The sequence below is a fragment of the Fusarium subglutinans genome (genome assembly GCF_013396075.1).
Source record: "Fusarium subglutinans strain NRRL 66333 chromosome Unknown NRRL66333_c0000201, whole genome shotgun sequence".
Lineage (NCBI taxonomy): Eukaryota > Fungi > Ascomycota > Sordariomycetes > Hypocreales > Nectriaceae > Fusarium > Fusarium subglutinans.
In genome coordinates this window covers 2723-22082 of record NW_023502264.1, presented here as the reverse complement: position 1 = coordinate 22082, position 19360 = coordinate 2723, and the positions used below count along the sequence as shown (strand labels likewise).

Genomic DNA, 19360 nt, shown 5'->3' with positions numbered 1-19360 from the left:
TGACTCATGTTGCTGCTACACGGTTACACAAAAGTTTGAGGTCGCAAAATGATCAAATGATAGGTAGTCAATTGTAATATAGTGTAAAATGATTAGGTATTTCGCCAGCTGAAGGGCTCTTACTATGTAAAGTATAATCCTATCGGGAGTTTGTTAACCATTAAATTGGCATGATTCTACATAAAGGTCCTGCAACAGGGCAGGTGTCGTGGGAGGACCAAACTTGGCCCTACTATATATAGTCCACCATATTTTGGTTGGTGGTTGGCGAGACTATTCTCTTCGCTCAGCTTACCTGTTGTAGAAAAGAGCGTATGTATGTAGGTACTTTCTGTAAGGCTGGCCGGTAGCCAGTCAGAACTAGCAGTTCCTAATGTCGGAATGTGCACCACCGAACAAGTAACATCTCAAAGCATGCTGCGGCTGTGCGAGCTGATACAGCTCCATGCTCCTGGATCACCCTACCACTAACGAGGATTTACAGCTTACTGGGTATATCATCCTTGGCGTAACAGGTTTTCGTGTTGCACATCAACTTGTACAGAACAAACAATGCCTCTCATTGAGCATCAGGTATCTGTTTGGTGTATTTCTCCCGAGCAACAGACATCCATTACCTACCTCCTTAGCAAGGTCTTCACATGTTTTGATATTCTTGACCAGACAATTACGTACCTACAGCCACCCGAAACAACCCCACCTTAGCCGACAGCGCCAGGGCAGATTCCGCTAATTAAGTAGGCTGACAGGGCCCAAAATGCCCTATGATCAACCTCTGAAGGCTCTGATACAGTGCAAGACCAGGTTCATGGCTGCGAGGAGTCAGTCAGTGGCTGCCCCGTAACTGTAGCTGCAACGGTTCCTCCACTCCCCGTCTGACTGGAATGGAACCCACTTGACTGGGCTCCTCCTGGATTGATCGGCCTTTTCCTCTTTCTCCTACATCAAATTCAAGGTACCATTTCTAATAATGGCTGTCGTTCGTTGACAACTGCTCCTTAACTATTCCAGTGTTTCTATTTCATTGTCTATCAGTCGTTTATCAGTCGTTTATCCGTCTTTTTTCTTCCTTTTTTTTTTTTTCCCGTCTCGGCAGGTCTTGTCTCAATCAAATCAATCGCTCGCTGGTGTCTTGCTTGACTTGACTTGTCTCGCCCTTTTAGTTATTGTCTTGCTATGGGTTTGATTATTTGTTGGATGACGACGACTCCTACCATCCCCTCTCACCACTCTTGAAATATCTACCTGATCGTTACATTGCTACGGAATCTCACCTCTTCCTCCGCCGTTATGGCGGTTCGTCGCCTCATTTATTCGCCTCTTTATATACCGTTTTTTGTTGTTTCTACCTTGATCTCTCTGTCCTTCGCACAATTCATCCCTAGCTCTGATGCTAAGGCGCGTAACCTCACAGTCGTCCGTTCACCAGCAAATCGGGATGTGACTGTCTCTTATAAAACTCCCGAAGGCATCTGTTCTACAGCATTCGACTCTCAAAAGCAGTACACAGGTTGGGTGTCGATTCCCGGGGATTATCCAACCAATCTCTTCTTTTGGTTTGTTGAGGCTCGTGAGCGTACTGACAGTCTTACTATCTGGCTCAATGGAGGACCAGGATCCAGCTCACTCTATGGTTTCTTCACCGGCAACGGGCCTTGTGAAGTTGTCGAAAAAGGTTTCAATGAATATGAGACGCTTGTACGAGAATGGGGCTGGGATCGAGCCTCCAACATGCTCTTTATCGATCAGGTAGGTAAACCTCGAGCATCATCACCAACTCACCAAGAGCTCACATGCACTTTTCTAGCCCAACCAAGTCGGCTTTTCATACGATACGCCTACCAACGGCACAATAGACTTTTTCAGTCAAAATGTTACTGCGCCTCCAGTGTCCTCCTACCCGGAGTTTCCAGAATGGCTCGTTCGCAATGGCACTTTCAGTTCCAACAATGGAAATTTTACTGCCAATACTACTGAGACCGCTGCCATGGCCGTTTGGCATATGGTCCAGGGCTTCTTGACCACGTTCCCACAATACCAGCCTGCCTCGCGTTCTCGCAACAGCTCACTTGGCATTAACCTCTTTGCCGAGAGTTACGGTGGCCGTTACGGGCCTATCTTCGCGGAAACCTTTGTACAGCAAAACGCTCGCCGAGAGAGTGGGGAGTTACCACGCAATTCAACCATTGACGTCCATCTTAGTTCTCTCGGCATCGTCAATGGTTGCGTTGATATGGACATTCAAGTACCTTACTATCCAACATTTGCCAGTGATAATACATATGGCTACAAGGCTTTATCTGATAGCGACGCCAAGTTCAACCTCGACAAGTTCTCTGCTGAAGGCGGCTGTCGCGATCTTCTTCAGAAATGCGCCACCGATGCATCAGTTAGCGATCCCGAGGGCGAAGGGAACGAGGAATCTATCAATAAGATCTGCTTTGAGGCTGAAAGTAGCTGCAATGACATTCAAAACGCCTACTCTAGTTCAGGTCGTGGCTGGTACGATCTTGCTGCGCCCCTAGCCGACCCTTTCCCACCCATGACATTCTTGGAATACCTCAACCAAGACACTGTGCAACAGGCTATCGGTTCTCCTATCAACTTTACAATGACCAACATAAATGTCAATCTCGAGTTCCAATCCACGGGCGATCAGGCGCGTGGCGGCAATATCGCCCGTCTAGCTTCTCTCCTCAACTCAGGAGTACGGGTTGCCCTGATATATGGAGATCGTGACTATATATGCAATTGGCTTGGTGGAGAAGCTGTTTCGCAAAGCCTGGCCAGCGAAGCAGGCGGTGAATACAGTATTCGCTTTCCTGACGCTGGATACGCACCCATCATCGTCAACGATTCGTACATTGGTGGTGTTGTTCGTCAGTTCGGCAACCTATCCTTCAGTCGTGTTTACCAAGCAGGCCACGCCGTGCCTGCTTATCAGCCTGAGACTGCCTTTCAGATTTTTGCTCGTATCATCCTGGGCACTTCGATTTCTACTGGCAAGGACATTGATGTCGCCACGTATAATACCACAGGTTATGCCAATGCGACTCATACTGAAGATCTTCCTAAGCAATTGAATCCTACGTGTTACGTTCGTAACTTCCAAGGCAGTTGCGATGAGGCCGCCCAGGAACTAGTCAAGGATGACAAAGGAATTGTGGTCAATGGCATACTGTATACCTCTAAGGAAGATTGGCCGCTGCAAGCAGAGACGACGGAGACACCAACAACATCAACTTCAGGTCCCAGCTCAACATCGAATATGACCGGTGTATACACAGCAACTGAAACACCTGATGCTGCAGCATGGAACCCGCCCAATTCAGGACTAGTAGTTGCCATTGCTGGCATATTGGTATTGCAGGCCGTTGCATGAGCCCCCCAAGTCTGAGGGAACACTGTATTGTGTGTTGCACCTGCGTAGCACGAGCAGAGAACATTGTTATAGAAAACTCACGGCGTTATCCCCCAAGGTTTCATGGGCAATGGTAATTAGCACAGGGATTGGAAAAGCATCGCATCGTGTATTTCTTACTCGCATGAGGTTCGTTGAACCGTATAGCACAGGGGGGTAATGAAAACTCAAGATACCCTACGTTGTCGTATATATAATATTCATAGAGCAAACTATAGCACATTCCGGAATGCCCTCTTGGCTTCTACAAGTCGTGTGATTCTCGCGGGCCATTCTGTTCTTCAATTTTCATTGAAGAACATACCTATGTGCGGCATCTGAAGACTGTTCTCAATCGCTAGATTGGTTTCTATCAGGTCTAACACTGGCGGGGTATCATTTCATCGTGTCTTCGTAGTGAACAAACTCGCACGTTTGAGCCAAGACTGCGGTCATTCTCCTCTCCTTTCCCTCTTGAGCGGCCTTCCGGGGACGGCCTGTGAGCCTTTAACTCGAAGTTCGTCGTCGCCGTCGCCTTCGTCTTCGTCATCCATCATTTGCTGCTGCTGCTGTGCCAGACGAACACGCTTGATACGGCGCGCCATGGCTTGGTCCTGGAAGAACTCGTGGTCGAATCGCGCACGCGTGAATTTCTGTTCACGACGTTAGTCAATAGCACTTGAATGATGGAGAGTGAGCGGACCTGTGAGCATCCTGCTTGTGGACATTGAGACTCTCCTCTCATGGGTAGATACTCGAGCAGAGCGGCCTTTTCGAATGTATGTTTGCAGTTTCGGTTGGTGTAGGGATCCTTCATGGGTTGTAATGTCAAAGGGCAGTTAATGCTCTTGACCTCGCGCTCAACAGCAATATCGTCGTCGTCGTCTCCGTCCCCGGCACCTGCTCCTTTGACATCACCGGTCATGATAGGCTCGCCATCGGAAGTAAACCAGCGTGAGGCATCGGGGAGTGGAGGCCCCTCATCGCCAGCCATAGCATCGTGCCACAGCTTTTTGAAGCCAGCGTAGTCGTTATTGAGAGCATAACGCTGATGGGCGGACATTTTGGTATATTCACTGTCTTTCTTCTGGCGCAGCTCTTTGTAGAGTTCAAGTATGCTTGTTGCAGCTAACGGCTCCTGCTCGTCGTCCTGCTCGCCTCGTTGGGCGTCCACCTCTCTTTGTTGGGCAGCTTCTGCACTGGCCTTGTCATACAACTCGCCGAACATGACATCTTCGTCTTCCAATTCGGCTCTGTGATCGATCATATCACGAATGGCCTGTTCCGATGCTGCTGTCAGTGTGTTAATGCGCTCCTCCAATTCAGGGAGATGAGCTTCAAGGCGTTGCTCGTCCTCAGATTTCTCTGTACCCCTCTCCTCTCTCCGGAGTTTGAGACGGGCCAATTCTTCACGCTGCACGCGCAATCGCTCGTGTATATCACTGACACTAAAGCCAAGTAACCGGATAGATTCGTTGATCTGCTGTTGATATGCGGCCGTTGAGCGGGAGTGTGACAAGTCGTGCAGCTTGCGGCGAGCAGCGTCGGTGAGTGGACATGCTGGTGGTTCGTACTCAGGTAATTCTATAGCTGTAGATGAATTACCAGTGCGGTTGGTGCCTCTCCGAGACATGTCGAGATCTTGATATGGCAACTGTATACCTAGTGAATTGAGTATTGTGTTGCTGTTTGAGCAGTCGGTGGAGTGTAAGGTAGTCTCTGTTAGCGACGCAGCACGCGTTAATTGAAAGAGAGACGCGACGGGACATTCACATGGGTGAGTGGGCCTAGATTCGAAGATATAGCCTACCCTAGATCTTCGCTCTAGTCATTGTATTCACATTTTTGATTGGACCGGCTTGAAAGCCTGTGGCTCTCATTGGCAGGCGCCCAAACGGTGCTACTTCACTCACATGGATTGATTGGAAAGACATCTCGATGAACTGAGTGTCACAAAGTCAAAGACGACAATATGACATGTTTCGCGAACGAACCGCACAGAGCAAGGATCTCAAATAAAGCGCCTGTCGATCTGAAGAATGGCGGGAATCGACGCCAATCAGGGTCCCTCCCTCAGAAGCCTGAAGTCGCAGCGTCATTGATCCATGCCACCTTGACAAAATGAAGAGGATAATTAATGAGAATCAACTATCTGTCATTTATAGCGAGTATAATAAACCGCCAAAAGATGCACAGCAGTCATCAACAAATACGAAACCACAACGATAACGACCGATTAACCAATGTCGGGGCAATAATGCATCGACGTCAACTGCAGCTTCAGAAGCGAGGACGGGTTATCCCAGCCCAGCCTGGCCCGGCTGACTGCCTGCATTACCTACCCACTCAGCGTCACCAGTGACGATGGTGAAGGTCTAGACTCTACAAGGACCAGGCACGGTGTCATAGTCATAGCCTTGGACATGGACCTTCGCCAACATCTCGATGCACTTTCCGATGTCTGCGGTCGTTGGCGAAAACCGACCAGTGAAATCCTTGTCTCTCAGGCGTTTGTGTGTCTTGAATCGGAGACAAAAGAGAATAGGGCGGGTGGGGGAGACGGAAGCCCCCAATGTGCTTGTGTTTGATCACGGCAACCAAGACTTGGTTCCACACATCGAAGCCTTAGCAAGCCATCGCGCCTCAACACCAAACAAACTCTTTCTCATCCTGGACCTGTACATCGCGCATCGGCTACAGCATCGATCATGCAAGAGACGGTCGCCTGTGAAATGGGCCAAGGCTCGTCAACAACGCATACGCATACGCATAAGCACAAGCACATGTGTTGCAGATATTAGCGAGGAGGGCCCAGATCAATCGAGTCCAGGCCGACAAACGTTGATGTTTGCGCATCGTCGATGCTATTAACTAGGAAGCCACCGTGAAGACGGGTGACGGGACAAAAAGCAACAACAAAAAACAAAAACAACCCGGGAGCGATCAATATCTCATGCATCTGATTATCGACTTTGAAACGCCAAGAAGAAACCAATCAAAAATGACAATCGATAATGAATCTGAAAGATATTGTGAGGCACTGTAGTACTATTCCGCACTCCGTATATTTGGCTTGATTTACAAAGAAAACTGCCGATGACAAGATACAGTCTATTGCACCGATCCAGACGTCTAGCTCAAAGCACAGCGATCTCAGCAGTACGTATCTTTAGGTTTCAGCAATCTGACAGGTCGTTCCTAGACTAAAGTGGAGATTCTGGTCGATGAGTACCGATCTTGTGTCTCGAGGCTGTTGCTGGTGATCTCTTCAACTGCTCGGGGACCATGAGAATCGAGCACTTTGAACCAATCGAACGAGACCCTACGAATTGGGTTTCTTTACCCCCTACCCGTACGTACTATGCATACACCTGGCTGTGATATTCAAACACACCTCATGCTTCGAGTTGCTGCTTGTCGAAGCAAATATGAGGCTGTATTGCAAACCCTCCAGGACTCACCAAAAGGTGCAAATCATGCTCAAATACAACCATTCATCCACGAAAATGTCCTGTCCTTGTTCTCAGTGAAATACGCCCTACTTGAACCCCCAACAACAACACAACAACTACTTCGGCCATACCAAGACTACACTACACTACACTACACTACGCTACACACACACCAGATCGTCATCACCCACGCCCCCCAACACATCCGCCGTCTCTGTCAATTCCCTTTCAGGGTCCATCACGATTTGCATTCGCATTTGGAAACCTCTGAAAGCTCCGCCCGCACAGTTATTCCCTGACAAGTCTGACTGTCTTCTGGGCCTCATCTGGGATAACTATCCAGCCGCATCCTGGACTATCCACGAGTTCCTCCTCGCTTACATACCTGCCACTTCATTCATCCCTCAAACTTGCAACCTATCCGCTTCCAGCTTTTCTATCCGACTGATACCTGACGGCTCCAACAACTTGCACCGCTGCTGACTGACTCCGTCATACCTTACCGCGTTTATTCTGGTGCTACCTCAGCTGAGGACACAGGGGCCCGGGCCTATATATCACCTTACTCATATCTCCTGTTATCCTCGACATGACAGCCTCTATGCGTGCCATCTCTTCAACACTACCTCTGGGCTTTCCATCCTCACGCTCGCCCTCTCCTCATTGCTCAGCCATGGCGTCCAAGACAGTTCCAGCTATGAATCCCTGGGAGGTCAATGCTCTCGATGTAGGTTTCGAATTTGACCTTCTTTCAAAGTAACACCCATTGACTTTTCATAGTATGAGTTTCCTCAACAGGGCTCTTTCAACGTTGACGGCACAGTGAACTCTGCAGGTACTTGGCGTCGAGTTCAAGACCCCGTCATTTACCCCGGGCTCTACGCTCCCAGTGGGATCGACATCATGTCCATCTTGGTGAGCCGACTTACACCCTCACTTCTCTGCCCACAGGCCACTAACAGCGAAACAGTTCCGTGTCATGGGCCGGCCAAACCCTCAAGTTGTTCTTGGTCCAGTGGACTGTTCTGTCGCTCTTGTCGTGTGCGATATGGGCCAAGCCGATGCCCCCGTTGTCTATGTTTCTGACTCGTTCTCCGAACTCACTGGATACACAGCTCGTGAGGTTCTTGGGCGAAATTGCCGCTTCCTCCAGGCACCACCAGGGCTTGAACGATCTCTCGACAGGAAGGGTACGGACAAGGTCGCTTCACACCGCATGCGTCAGGCCGTCTGTGCTGGAAGGGAGATTCAGACCCCCGTCACCAACTACAAGAAATATGGCCAACCCTTCAACAACCTACTCACCATAATCCCCGTCCCTGTTGACGAAACTGGCCTTCGTTATTGCATCGGCTTTCTGAGCGAGATGGATTGAGTGATTAAGCCAACCGCAATCTTGAAGTGTATGATCACACTGCCGACCCGACGACGATTTGACAATAGAGTGATAGTATCAACTATTGAACCGCCAACGACGTCATCCATACAGTGCGAGATAATGAAACCTGGGCTCTCTTTGACGAAATTCCATAACGACATTACCTTCTTACATCTATCGACATACGAACCTGGCCTACCAGCGTTGTTCGAGATTCTTGTGCGACTTGCACTCACTCCATTTTGTGGACTTAAAGTCCTCACCCAGTTCCGGTATCTCTTTGCTTTAAGGCATTTATGAATATTTACGATACCCTTTGCATTCATTGGCATGTTATTTTCCCGCCAAAACGTTTACGGCTCCTCATATCAGAAGCACTTCAAGGTGTTCAGGTCTTTATTACTAGAACAAATGGTTAAGCGTTGTTATTTATTCTGTTCTCACCGTTTTGGTCTTTTCTTATCATAGTCTGATGATTTACGATCCCATGTACGACTTGTGGATTTTTAGATTTTGTTAGCTGGAAATCAAGCTCGGGCTTGCATAGTACGGCAACGTGGGTTGGGAAAAGACAGTTTTTTTTTCTTTTTATTTTATTTTATTTTTTATTTATCATAGACGTCGCTGTCAGGCACGAGCATACCATGTCAGGCGCAGGAGGAGTACACACATACATACATACACGCATCTGATTTGATTTGATTTGATTTGATTTGCTCGGCATTGCGTGTTGTTGATTTGAGGGGCGAAACAAGATGGTCACGAGGACCTGAGTCAGAATACGATAGGATACAGGATCTGGAAATGCCGAGGATGACCTGACTGCGGATGTCAGATCATGGAAATATACACCAGACAATAAACATTCTGTACCAACAGGATTTCTTGTTCCGCCGGCATTTGTCTGTGATTGTCCCGTATCAACCGAAGACCCTTGTCTCGATCTCCAGACCTCCCTGTCATGCCACAAGATCGAGCCAAGGGCTTGACAGCTCAGCTCAGACCTATGCTGTACCCTTAGTGTACAAAAACCAAAAAAAAAAAAAAAAAACCAAGTCAAGGGATAGCAAAATGGGTCCCCGACGTTTCCTGTCACTGCCAAACTTGGTAAAGGCGCCAAATAAAGTGTGGTGTCAGAACTTGGCGATGGCTTCAACAAGTTACAAGGAGGGTCTGAGCTGATTGATAGCTCAGAAGGATAAAGCAAGCTCTAGTCAGTGGATACTGCTAATGTACTGTACGTGGTGTCGATGGTCTAAGCATACCAAGGATAGACACTCTTTCAGACACTGACAGAGAAGGGAGCCGTCGTGTAAGTGCGGTGATAACTTGGACACTTGCTTGGCGGACACCCATACAAATAATGTGTTTCCAATGCCGAACCCCACCGCATTTGTTGATTACTACTTGTAATTAGTGCACATCTTGCGATGACGTCCCTGAAACACATGCTCTAGACTATGCATTCCATATGACAAAGCGCCGGCTGGGTCGGCGCTTTGATAAGAGGGACACTCCAACGAGTCGGACTCTTACTATAGTTCTGTCTACAGGCCAAGTGCTTGACTGACGGTCACACCTTTGGGTTGCTGATCTCTCAAAGAATCAAGTCAACGTAGCGTTATTCTACGGGCGCAAATGGACAAGACTAGTTGGAAGTGATAGATTATATGAAGCCTTGAATTGATAGTGCATTGACACTCTTCATGATTGGATGCGGATATGTGATGTTTCATCTGAAATGTGCTTAGTATTCTGGGTAATACCTGTCCAACATGACAAAAGATTAACAAATCAAGAGCTTGGCTTTTGCTCACTACAGTCCTATGCAGGTCCACACCCAGACCAGATATCCCTAATAAGCACACAACTTTTACATATTTGTCCAAACTCCAGCCGTATTCAGAAAACAGAAACTCATCCCAGTATCTCATCCCTCTAGTTCGAGTTGAACTCTCTGATTGAGAAGTTTCGCAAATACCAAACCAAAGTCCAGCCATTTAACCAGTAGTCTCCAGACGCCCTGCGCTATGCTAAGCTCCATACCATGTGGAAATTCTCTTATATTTCCCATGACGAAAATATAGGCATTTACCTATGCCATGAAATCATCTTCAATGCTGCCTCGTCCACTGGGTTGGTTGAGATCAATCCTGCCAGCTCCGTCCACAATGTCACTAGTCTCCTGTTCGCCTGGTGCAGACGTACTTGAGCGGACCTGCACCTTGACTTCGCCTTGAATACCATCAACCCTTATCGTTGACACGGTGGTGCCGCCAGGGGCAGGCCGAAGGTTAGGCGGTGGCGAGAGGTTGACAAGTTCACGGAAGAAGTTATTGGCAGCCTCGCAGCCGTCCAGCAGCCACTTGAGACAAATCGTCACCCGCTCCTTGGCATATGGGTTGTGGTCGTCGTAGGCGCAGCAGTTGAGAAGAGGTACGATTCCGTTGTACTTGACCATCTGCATCTGCACATCAGGGTTGCCAGGGCTGCTCTGACCTTGAGGTGGCTGTAAGAGAGTGGCAATGATGGTAAAGATTTGTGCTTTGATCCCGGACCAGGGGAACTTATGCGCTGGCTCCTGCAGAGGAGGAGGTGGTGGCGACGGGGGGAGTCCATCATCTGTAGCAGCGTATGGCCGCTCAATCATGGGGTTGCCGTCACTGTCATTCCGGGGTGACCGCTTAGGGAGCTCGATTAGAGGCTTCTTTGGCACTCCAGCCTCTAGTCCAGTCAAGATCGTGATAAGATCGTAGATGGCCTCCCACTCGATCAGCTTGGCTCGAGTGTCCAACATCTCAGCAACAGTCGTGAGAAAATCGAGGTACTGAGCCAAACCATCCTTGGCACGTTCCATATCCCAACTATCCACTGGAAACTCGGAAGGATCACAGTTCTCTTCCCGAATTTGAGCTTGAAGATGCATGAGAGCGGCACATTCGGGGACGATACGGCTCCGAAAGAAACTCAAGAAGAAGTGAACAAGCTTGATGTCACGGGAATTGTCCTTTGTCTCCTGAGAAGCTGAGCTGTTGTTTATACGAGCTCTGAACATGTGGTTGACAAGTCGTAGAAGGACTGTCTGAGCGGGCGAGATGATATCCTTGGGAATACGCAGCGAGTTCCAGGCATATGGAATCAAGGCGCTGTGGTGAAGGGCCTCCACGATCTGAGTAGTGACCTGAAAGATGAGAGACTGCTCATCCTTCTCCCAGACAGCAATGAAGACTAGCATCTCTCTGAGGAGACTCTTTCCGCAGTCGAGGGCCAGGAACATGCGACACCGGGTCTTCTGGAGGTTCTCGCCTGCTCGAGTCAACCCTGAACCGGCGTTGTCCAAAATGCATGACTTGACAATCATGTGCAGAGCCTCGATCTGTTTGGGATCCAAAATGTTAGGCACCTCAGTCAGCAGACCGGTCAGTGGTCCCTCTCCATAAGACTCGTCATCGTCAGCGTCTTCTTCGTCCATGATGTCCTCCACGTAGTCATGAGCATACTCATGATCATGATCATGATCATGATGGTGATGGTGATGATCATGGTCATGGTCGTGATCACATTGGCATACGCACTCCTGGTCATCTTCGTGGTCATGATCGTGGTCGTGATCGTGGTCGTGATCGTGGTCGTGATCGTGGTCGTCATGACCATGGTTACACTCGTGGTGATGGTCGTGGTGATCGTGCTCATGCTCATGCTGATGATCATCGTGTTCACAGTGATGGCAATGCTCGTGTTCCGAGAGCTCTTCCTCTTCAACAACACCTGGCGGCGGAGAGTGGTCTGTTCCGCAAGAGTGAGCATATCGATGCACGAGATTATTGCGGCAATGTTCCAGGCGGCTCTGGGCAAACTCCACAGATGGCATCAGGACTAGCCATTCTTCGTAATTAGGGTCGCGGGCGTTCAGCCACCAGGTATCAACTTCTCTCGAGACGCGCCCATATGCACGATCTTGTTCGAATTTGTCCGTCTCATCGGGCTTCCACACCGGGTTGATTTTGTCCTCAGTGTTGGCGACATCTCCAGGAACATCCACAGAGCCGTCCGGGAGCCAGTTCCAAGCCAGAGGTCTAATCGGGGCGAGGTTGCCGGGTGGTTTTGAGGCTTGGTTCTGGGCGTAATCTTTGAGCAGCTTCCTGGCAGTGTCACATAGCTTGGAGTTCCTATCGAGCCAATGCTGGACCTGTAGCTTTGCCACGTCTGGCCGGAAGCCTGAGCCATCGCCTAGACTCTCCTCGGGACCCGAAAGCGCGCCGTCGTCGTCAAATAGGACGTCAAACCAAAAAGACATTTTGTTCCTGTCGTGTTTCGCAGTCCAGTTGTGGGCTTGCTGTAATGAAGTTACCAGCAGCTTTTTGTCTAGATTGTCCTTTTTGTTAGTGTGGGAGTATGCGTCTCAAGACCACGGATACCTACATAGCTCTGTGACATCACCGAGCTTTAATCTCTGGTTCTCATCGAGAATCTCTCCGTCGTAGCCCTTACTCGTTACGTTGACACAGAGAATGATGGTCTGATATACCATCTGATCAAAGTGAACCGCCGCGCAGATGTCTTGCGGCACCTCGGGCTCAGCATTCACGAGGAGATTCCTGGCGATGTGCATAAGCTTGATGAGAGTCGCTATATCCTCCTTGATTGTGGCATGGTTCATGACAATCAAGGCAGTGCTCTCCTGAGGAGTGACGCCCTTGTCTGGATCGTTGAGGCTCGACAGCGGCCCTACAGATCGTGTGGTGAGGCTGGGTATGGCAGCAGCAAAAATTCTTGTGAGCCAGATCCAAATCGCCACATTTCTTGAGATGGCCTCGCTGCAGGCTCGTCAGTGATGAGATCCGCATAGAAAGCGAGGCTGAAGCTGAGGCTGAGGCTTACCGAGCCTTGCGTATTGTATGTGTTTTCTCTAATGTTTTTGTGATCATGGAGCTCACTTTAGCTGCTGTCTGAGGGCCCATGGGAGGGGACTGAGTGTAGTGGCCTTCAAGACAGACGAGGGCGGCAGCGAAGCATCGCTCCTCGATGGTTTCATCAGGTCCATTCTCATGAGCCTCGCTCAGTAAATTGGCGTTGTCGGGAAGTCGGGTCATTTTATCATTTCTCGTCATGGCATCCATATAAAGTCGCTGACAAGTTGTGGCTGCCAGACTATTTGATGCGTGAGGTTGTGGTGGGCTAAATTTTGGCGGAGCTACCTTAGGTTAGCAACTTGGTTAGGTCGGAAAATTTTGGCCGGCTTGGTCAGCATAAGAGAGAGAGAGTGTAGTGAGTGAGTGAGACCGTGAAAGTCGAGGCTGCGCATAAGATTACAAGATTAGCAAAAGATAAAAATTAAAACAGCGCAGATTCCGCTCCATCACTGAATTATGAATACCTTTATTGGGTCAATGCCAACAAAGTCCTAAGCATAAAAGAACTCAGCCCCGTCAAGCCAAACGGTAACACAAGGCGCCTCAATAGAACAAAACATCGACATAGGAATAAAGGCGTAAAATAATCTATTGAAGTACCCTTGAGATATACTTGAAGAAAGACTTTTGATAGCTACTCTCAAGACGAGGTAGTGTACATAACGTAGAGCAGAAAGCACTGTGAGGTGATAACACATTAGTTCGAGATGTTGTGTCACGGCAAACCTTGGGAGGTTCTTATGATAACAGTAAAGCTTATCACAAGTATATAAACACAGCACGGTAAGTATGTAGTTAGGTACTTAGAATCTTTACAATAGAACTAATAGCAATCTCATGCCAAAGATTTAATATCTTCAAATGTGTCAACCAATGGTAGAGCTCACAATGGTCCACGACCCCTCCATCCCACCTCTGCCCAAGCACGTAAGCTTGCTTAGGTGGTCATGGCGGCGGGGTAGCTACCTAGGTAGGTAATAAGGCACCTAACTAACGTTAGTTCCAAGCTGCGCTGCGCTGAGGGACCAAGGTTCACGGCAGATATTTCTTTGCGACGACGATAACCTCTCATTCTCATCATCGTTCCAAGTCCTTGCTCCAACTAATCTCGGTTTCAATTCGTCACTATGAGTGACCTCCCCACTACGTTCGACAGTGTGTAGACTACCTTATCCGTCCATACCTATCTATCAATATAAGCGCAATACTGATTCTCGCATCACCCTCATAGAGCCTGTCCATATCGCCGTAATTGGCGGTACTGGTCTCGGTCAGCTCGAAGGCTTCGAGCCCGTCGCTGCTCTCAACCCTATTACCCCTTGGGGGCCCCCGGCCTCGCCCATCCAGATCCTCTCCCATAAAGGTGGCTACGTCGCTTTCCTTGCTCGGCATGGTGTTCACCATCAGTTTGCTCCTCACGAGGTCCCGAACCGCGCAAACATCGCTGCCCTACGACATATTGGTGTTAGATCCGTCATTGCCTTCTCCGCCGTCGGTTCCTTGCAAGAGGAGATCAAGCCCATGGACTTTGTCGTCCCGGACCAGGTCATTGATCGCACAAAGGGTATCCGTCCCTTTACCTTCTTTGAGGGCGGTGTAGTTGGACATGTTGGCTTCGCCGACCCTTTCGATGCAGGCCTTGCCAACGTGGTCAAGGCTTGTGCAGCCCATATGGAGGGTGACGGCGTTGTCTTGCACGAGAAGGGCACGGTCATCGTCATGGGTAAGAGACCCGTTGAAGCAGTGCCAATTACATGACCTTTTCCTCTGACAAACAATCTAGAAGGACCGCAGTTCTCAACTCGTGCTGAGTCCAACATGTATAGGTCTTGGGGAGGATCTGTTATCAACATGTCGACCCTTCCTGAAGCCAAGCTTGCCCGCGAGGCCGAGCTGGCCTACCAGGTGATTGCCATGGCCACTGACTATGATTGCTGGCATTCCTTTGAGGATGTTAATGTCGAGCTGGTCATCAAGTACATGAAGGCTAACAACGAAAATGCCAAGCGACTTGTAGCGGGTGTCCTGGATCGACTTGCTGAGCTCGAGAACAGCGACCTGGTCCAAGCGAAGCACTGGGCTGGTGCCTCTCAAGGAGCCGTCAAGTTCATGACCAAGCCAGCTGGCCGTGATCCCGAGGCCATGAAGAAGGTAGAGTACCTTTTCCCTGGCTTCTGGGAGGAATAAACCCAAGTTAGTCAGAAGCAGAAAGAGACGGATATTCGAGGGCAAGTCAAAGTACGTATGCACGTACACAAGACAAGGACAGATAGGCTTTTGCCGTGATAGAGGCGTTATTGTAGAGCGGTGGAACAATCATCGGTCATCGATACTTTATGACTTCGTATTCCATGCATCTGCTTGCGCGTCGATGAGTTATCTTGAATCACGCACTCGCCAATGGGCACAAAAACCCAATTGAGGTCAGAATAACGTGAGCTATTGAGAGCACAGGTCGGGTTGCTGTTGATCAGACCTTTTTTGATAGGACAGTAAAGTACGCACACGACGTCACCAGGCCACGACACAATAGTCAATGGTGTTGAATGACCCCTGGTCCCTGACAAGGGTTCGTTGCTGCATCGTCCACACCCGAAGCTCATGGCTGAAGATGACCTTTTTTGTGGCAGTCGATTTCTGGTGTCACGCTTTGATGTCGTGTTTTCTCTTTTGTTCCCTCAGGCCCTGCATATGCCCGTTGATGTGGCAAAAGCTGCTCTTGTGTCTTCTGCCCGGCCCACTACGTCGCATGCATTGATGCTTCTCATGTCTGGCGTTTTTGCCATGAAGCATTGAGGCCCGAGCATTGGCATGCCATGCTGTAAGAACAATTCAAGATATGAGCTGTAAATCTCGGGACCACAATTACTAGCTTTTCAAGCGTCGTTCCTGTGCCTTGTATCCATGTTCGTGAATCATAAATCGGCAACGGCCCGCCCTGAAAGGCAGATTCTGCCAGGGCCCTGGTCAAATGCTACCTGACATTTCTTGCAGCTCACATTAGTCTTGCAGCACGGGTGGTTGCTATACAACGAATGTCCCTGAAGATGTCTTGTTAGTTACCTATAACAGAAGATCCTCTTCACACTCTCAACCCCTAATAACCTCCTGGGTGGTGCCGACAACCCTTGTACTTAGTGATGCAATAATTAGGTGTGCCACTTGACTGATAATCCAAATCGTCTTACCTGCGTGCCGTCGTGTGCAGATATGGCCGAATCCATGGACTTTGCACAGCGACAGGGGCGTAGCAGTCACCACACCCTCTTTGATGCGCGTCCTTTAAGCGTAGACGCCGCTCGGCTGCATTTTGAGAGAGGTTCGTTCGATCAACAAGATTCTTCTCGGCCGGGATCTTAACACAATCCTGTGGCAGCGCATGCAATGCTGATTCCGACTCCGCGACCCCTGTGCTTCTGTTGTCTCAGTTGTTTTCTCTTTTGTGCTGACCATTTTACGCTCTGCCTTTGTTCGTTGAGGAATCGAATGCCTAACATATGTTGAAGCTCTAGACATCAGAGCACTTCGGCAGAGTTTATAAATCAAGCCTGAATGCGTATTCCGGACGCTGCCCTTGGCCCAAATTGATCTACTCTATGATAGGCGGTCCCAGTGAGACAGCTTCATTTACAATGTTGTGATATATGAGTTTGGTTGATCGAGGCAGTATGAATCAGTACAAAGTTGGTGTACATCGGATGCCTGTCCAGCATATCCGGCTATTTGTCAGAGTCACCTCCCTCGTTGTCTAACAAACGTTCTGTTGCCCGTCATCAGAGACTCAGTACTCAGCCGTCACCTCCTGGCATCCATTTATGGTAGGCGGAGCTAACGGCAGTCTCGAGAAGCTGGCTGAGAGGAGTGTGGGATAAGCCATCGCTGAAGTCGAGGTTAGTGAAGAAGATCGACTGGACTTGCAGGCCGACCCGAAACACGCCGGTCCCCGTGTTGACAGGTCCGGGGTGTGACACGTCCCGTCCACGTCGACTCCGTGGTCACGGCGCAAGCACAGGTTTTCGGCGCGGGATAGCGGAGTACTTGAAACTAGGAAGATCCGAGTTTGGCAATGCTTGAGAGCTGTAAAGAACTTAGTATACTAGTAATGGACTGGGTATTGACTGATGGGGGGTTCATGGTATCTGTCAAGTCATTCCCAAGGCACTCCTGGAGAGAGTTAGAATCCACAGCATAGAGACTATCCGTAATATGCAGAAGGATAGCTGAAATGAACCAACACCCAATGTTATCCACAGAAATCACCACGGCATGTCTTATTTGTTTTTGTGTCGTGTGCCTCTTTTTTTAAAACTTCTTCTTTCAGCTGCTGTGTCAAGTATTATCGCTCAACCGACCCCTTCGCCCGATCTTGAGTTCTTAGGCACGAACAGCGTGTCCTGCGAAAATCTCTAAAGTCTCCCGGCTTTATTGTTGATGTGAATCCTTACAGGACGATGGCTTGCCTGGGGACAAGTGGTTCTGTGAAAAGCAGAACGGTGGCAGAGCCAACGACTATACCTTGACTCGCGTGTACACACAACACTGTTATGCGTCCAATTCTTGGCTCCAGCTTAGCCATCACTGACTCAATAATGCGTCGTTAATCACCTACGCCGTAGAGCTGCATTACCAAGCGCTGTCAAAGCATGGGCCCGTAGAGATTATGCTCTTTGTGTGGATTTCCATCTACCGGTCTCGCAGGAGAACATGAGGTTGACTGTATTTGCAGTAGCTGCAACACCAGCGAGTGCAAGTCTCCTTCCTGCCAGCGGCTGGCTTTCGAGATCCGATATTCAAGCTATCGTCTCTTCAGGCCAAATGCGGTGTGTTTTGTGAAGCATTCGAGGCTTCGACACCTCTGAGCTATGTCGTACAACGCACGAAATAGCAGCTGAGCTACACAGTAATGGTCGATGGGCGTCAACATGCGTTTCTTCCTGAGTGGGTATCAGTATTATGTTCATCCCACGTGGCATGTGACAGGCTGGAAGAAGCAAGGAGAAGGAATATCAATGCTCATCAAGCCAGAAAACACGACTTCGTTGTGGGCTGCACATTAGACAAGCCAGGGTGCAGCGGAGCATTTGGAAACAACAACGACGTCTCTCTCTCCAACGTGCAGGGAGCTTGCGAGGCTAATAAGCGATAGTGCCGTGGCTTGCTTGTCAAGTATCGTCAAGTACTGAAAAAACCATTGCACTGTGACGACGCAGACTTCTCATTTGCCCATCACAACTGACAGAACTGCATGGCTAAAGCCCGAGGCTCAACAAAGGCCGGCGGGTAGTTTTCCGGTCGAATGGCAGCGTAAGCGAGCCGGCAATAGTGTTATACCTGGTAGTTGTCTGAGGTTGCGCAAGGATGGATGTTGGAGGAAATGTCTTGGATCTCGGATCACGCTTAAGGGAACCGCGGCCTCGTAATTGGCCTCGGCTAGCGATCCAGCAGGCACGATCAACTGCTCCTGCTGTTTCCGTGTTAGGTCCTTTTCTGCCCTGACTGTGAATTGAGGTCTTGGCGTTCAACATATCACAAACATAGAGTATCATGACATGACATGGCATTACATTGCATTGCATTGGATATAACGCCGTATATTGGACATTAACCGTGCCGTGTCTCGTCTCGTTTATTGAGCAGTTAAAGAGCTCAAGGACAAGGATCGCATGATATGATCAGCATTATCACCACTACCGTACTCCGTACATAGCGCATAGGTATGTAAGTACGTATCAAATTGATTTTCAGCGGTAACCGGGAAAAGGAAAGGTTAATTGCTCGTTGCTCCACATACCGTGGCATGAATTGTGGTTCTCTCCATGCTTGTTTTGCTTTTTTGAGGCTCTCTCAACTTGACAGCTTCAACTTGGACGACGTGAGCTCTCTGTGGTGAAAGGAAATGGACAGACAAAAAGTGCGTTGAGTTGTATGTCCCAAAGTGAAAAGAATTGGTCGGTACTGAGCATTGTAACGTAGGTACCTCTCAATTAGGCTATCGGTGATTTCATAGCTTGTTGTTCATGTTGTTCATGTTGTGTGCTGTATGTATGTATGTATGTATGTGCGCGTGCGTTGTGTGCTATTCCCCCTGTCCATGCCCTGGTTTCTCGCTTGGCCATTGCGTTACCGCCCAACAAAGACCTCGTCCATATTCAATAGGCAACTATCGACGTGACAGCACAGAATAGCGTCCCGGAGGACATCACATGAGATGATATTG

At 49.0% G+C, this 19360-nt stretch overlaps 5 protein-coding genes across 5 annotated transcripts; 3 read left to right on the top strand and 2 right to left on the bottom strand.

The window, feature by feature from the left end:
• Positions 1 to 1290: 1290 nt before the first annotated feature.
• FSUBG_11053 (carboxypeptidase) lies at positions 1291 to 3382 on the top strand (the record flags this gene model as incomplete). The annotated part of the gene is made up of 2 exons (XM_036675695.1): positions 1291 to 1749; positions 1808 to 3382. The coding sequence occupies 2 exons, from the start codon at positions 1291 to 1293 to the stop codon at positions 3380 to 3382; spliced, it is 2034 nt and encodes a 677-aa protein (XP_036533450.1).
• A 470-nt stretch (positions 3383 to 3852) lies between these two features.
• Positions 3853 to 5033, bottom strand: FSUBG_11052 (DNA repair MMS21; the record flags this gene model as incomplete). The annotated part of the gene is made up of 2 exons (XM_036675694.1): positions 3853 to 4053; positions 4104 to 5033. 2 exons carry the CDS (start codon positions 5031 to 5033, stop codon positions 3853 to 3855), a joined length of 1131 nt encoding a protein of 376 aa, XP_036533449.1.
• A 2492-nt stretch (positions 5034 to 7525) lies between these two features.
• Positions 7526 to 8227, top strand: FSUBG_11051 (uncharacterized protein; the record flags this gene model as incomplete). Its single annotated transcript, XM_036675693.1, has 3 exons — positions 7526 to 7579; positions 7633 to 7767; positions 7823 to 8227. The coding sequence occupies 3 exons, from the start codon at positions 7526 to 7528 to the stop codon at positions 8225 to 8227; spliced, it is 594 nt and encodes a 197-aa protein (XP_036533448.1).
• A 2098-nt stretch (positions 8228 to 10325) lies between these two features.
• FSUBG_11050 (copper transport 86) lies at positions 10326 to 13323 on the bottom strand (the record flags this gene model as incomplete). Its single annotated transcript, XM_036675692.1, has 3 exons — positions 10326 to 12595; positions 12653 to 13047; positions 13112 to 13323. The coding sequence occupies 3 exons, from the start codon at positions 13321 to 13323 to the stop codon at positions 10326 to 10328; spliced, it is 2877 nt and encodes a 958-aa protein (XP_036533447.1).
• A 947-nt stretch (positions 13324 to 14270) lies between these two features.
• Positions 14271 to 15330, top strand: FSUBG_11049 (5' methylthioadenosine phosphorylase; the record flags this gene model as incomplete). The annotated part of the gene is made up of 3 exons (XM_036675690.1): positions 14271 to 14298; positions 14375 to 14866; positions 14927 to 15330. 3 exons carry the CDS (start codon positions 14271 to 14273, stop codon positions 15328 to 15330), a joined length of 924 nt encoding a protein of 307 aa, XP_036533446.1.
• Positions 15331 to 19360: the final 4030 nt, after the last annotated feature.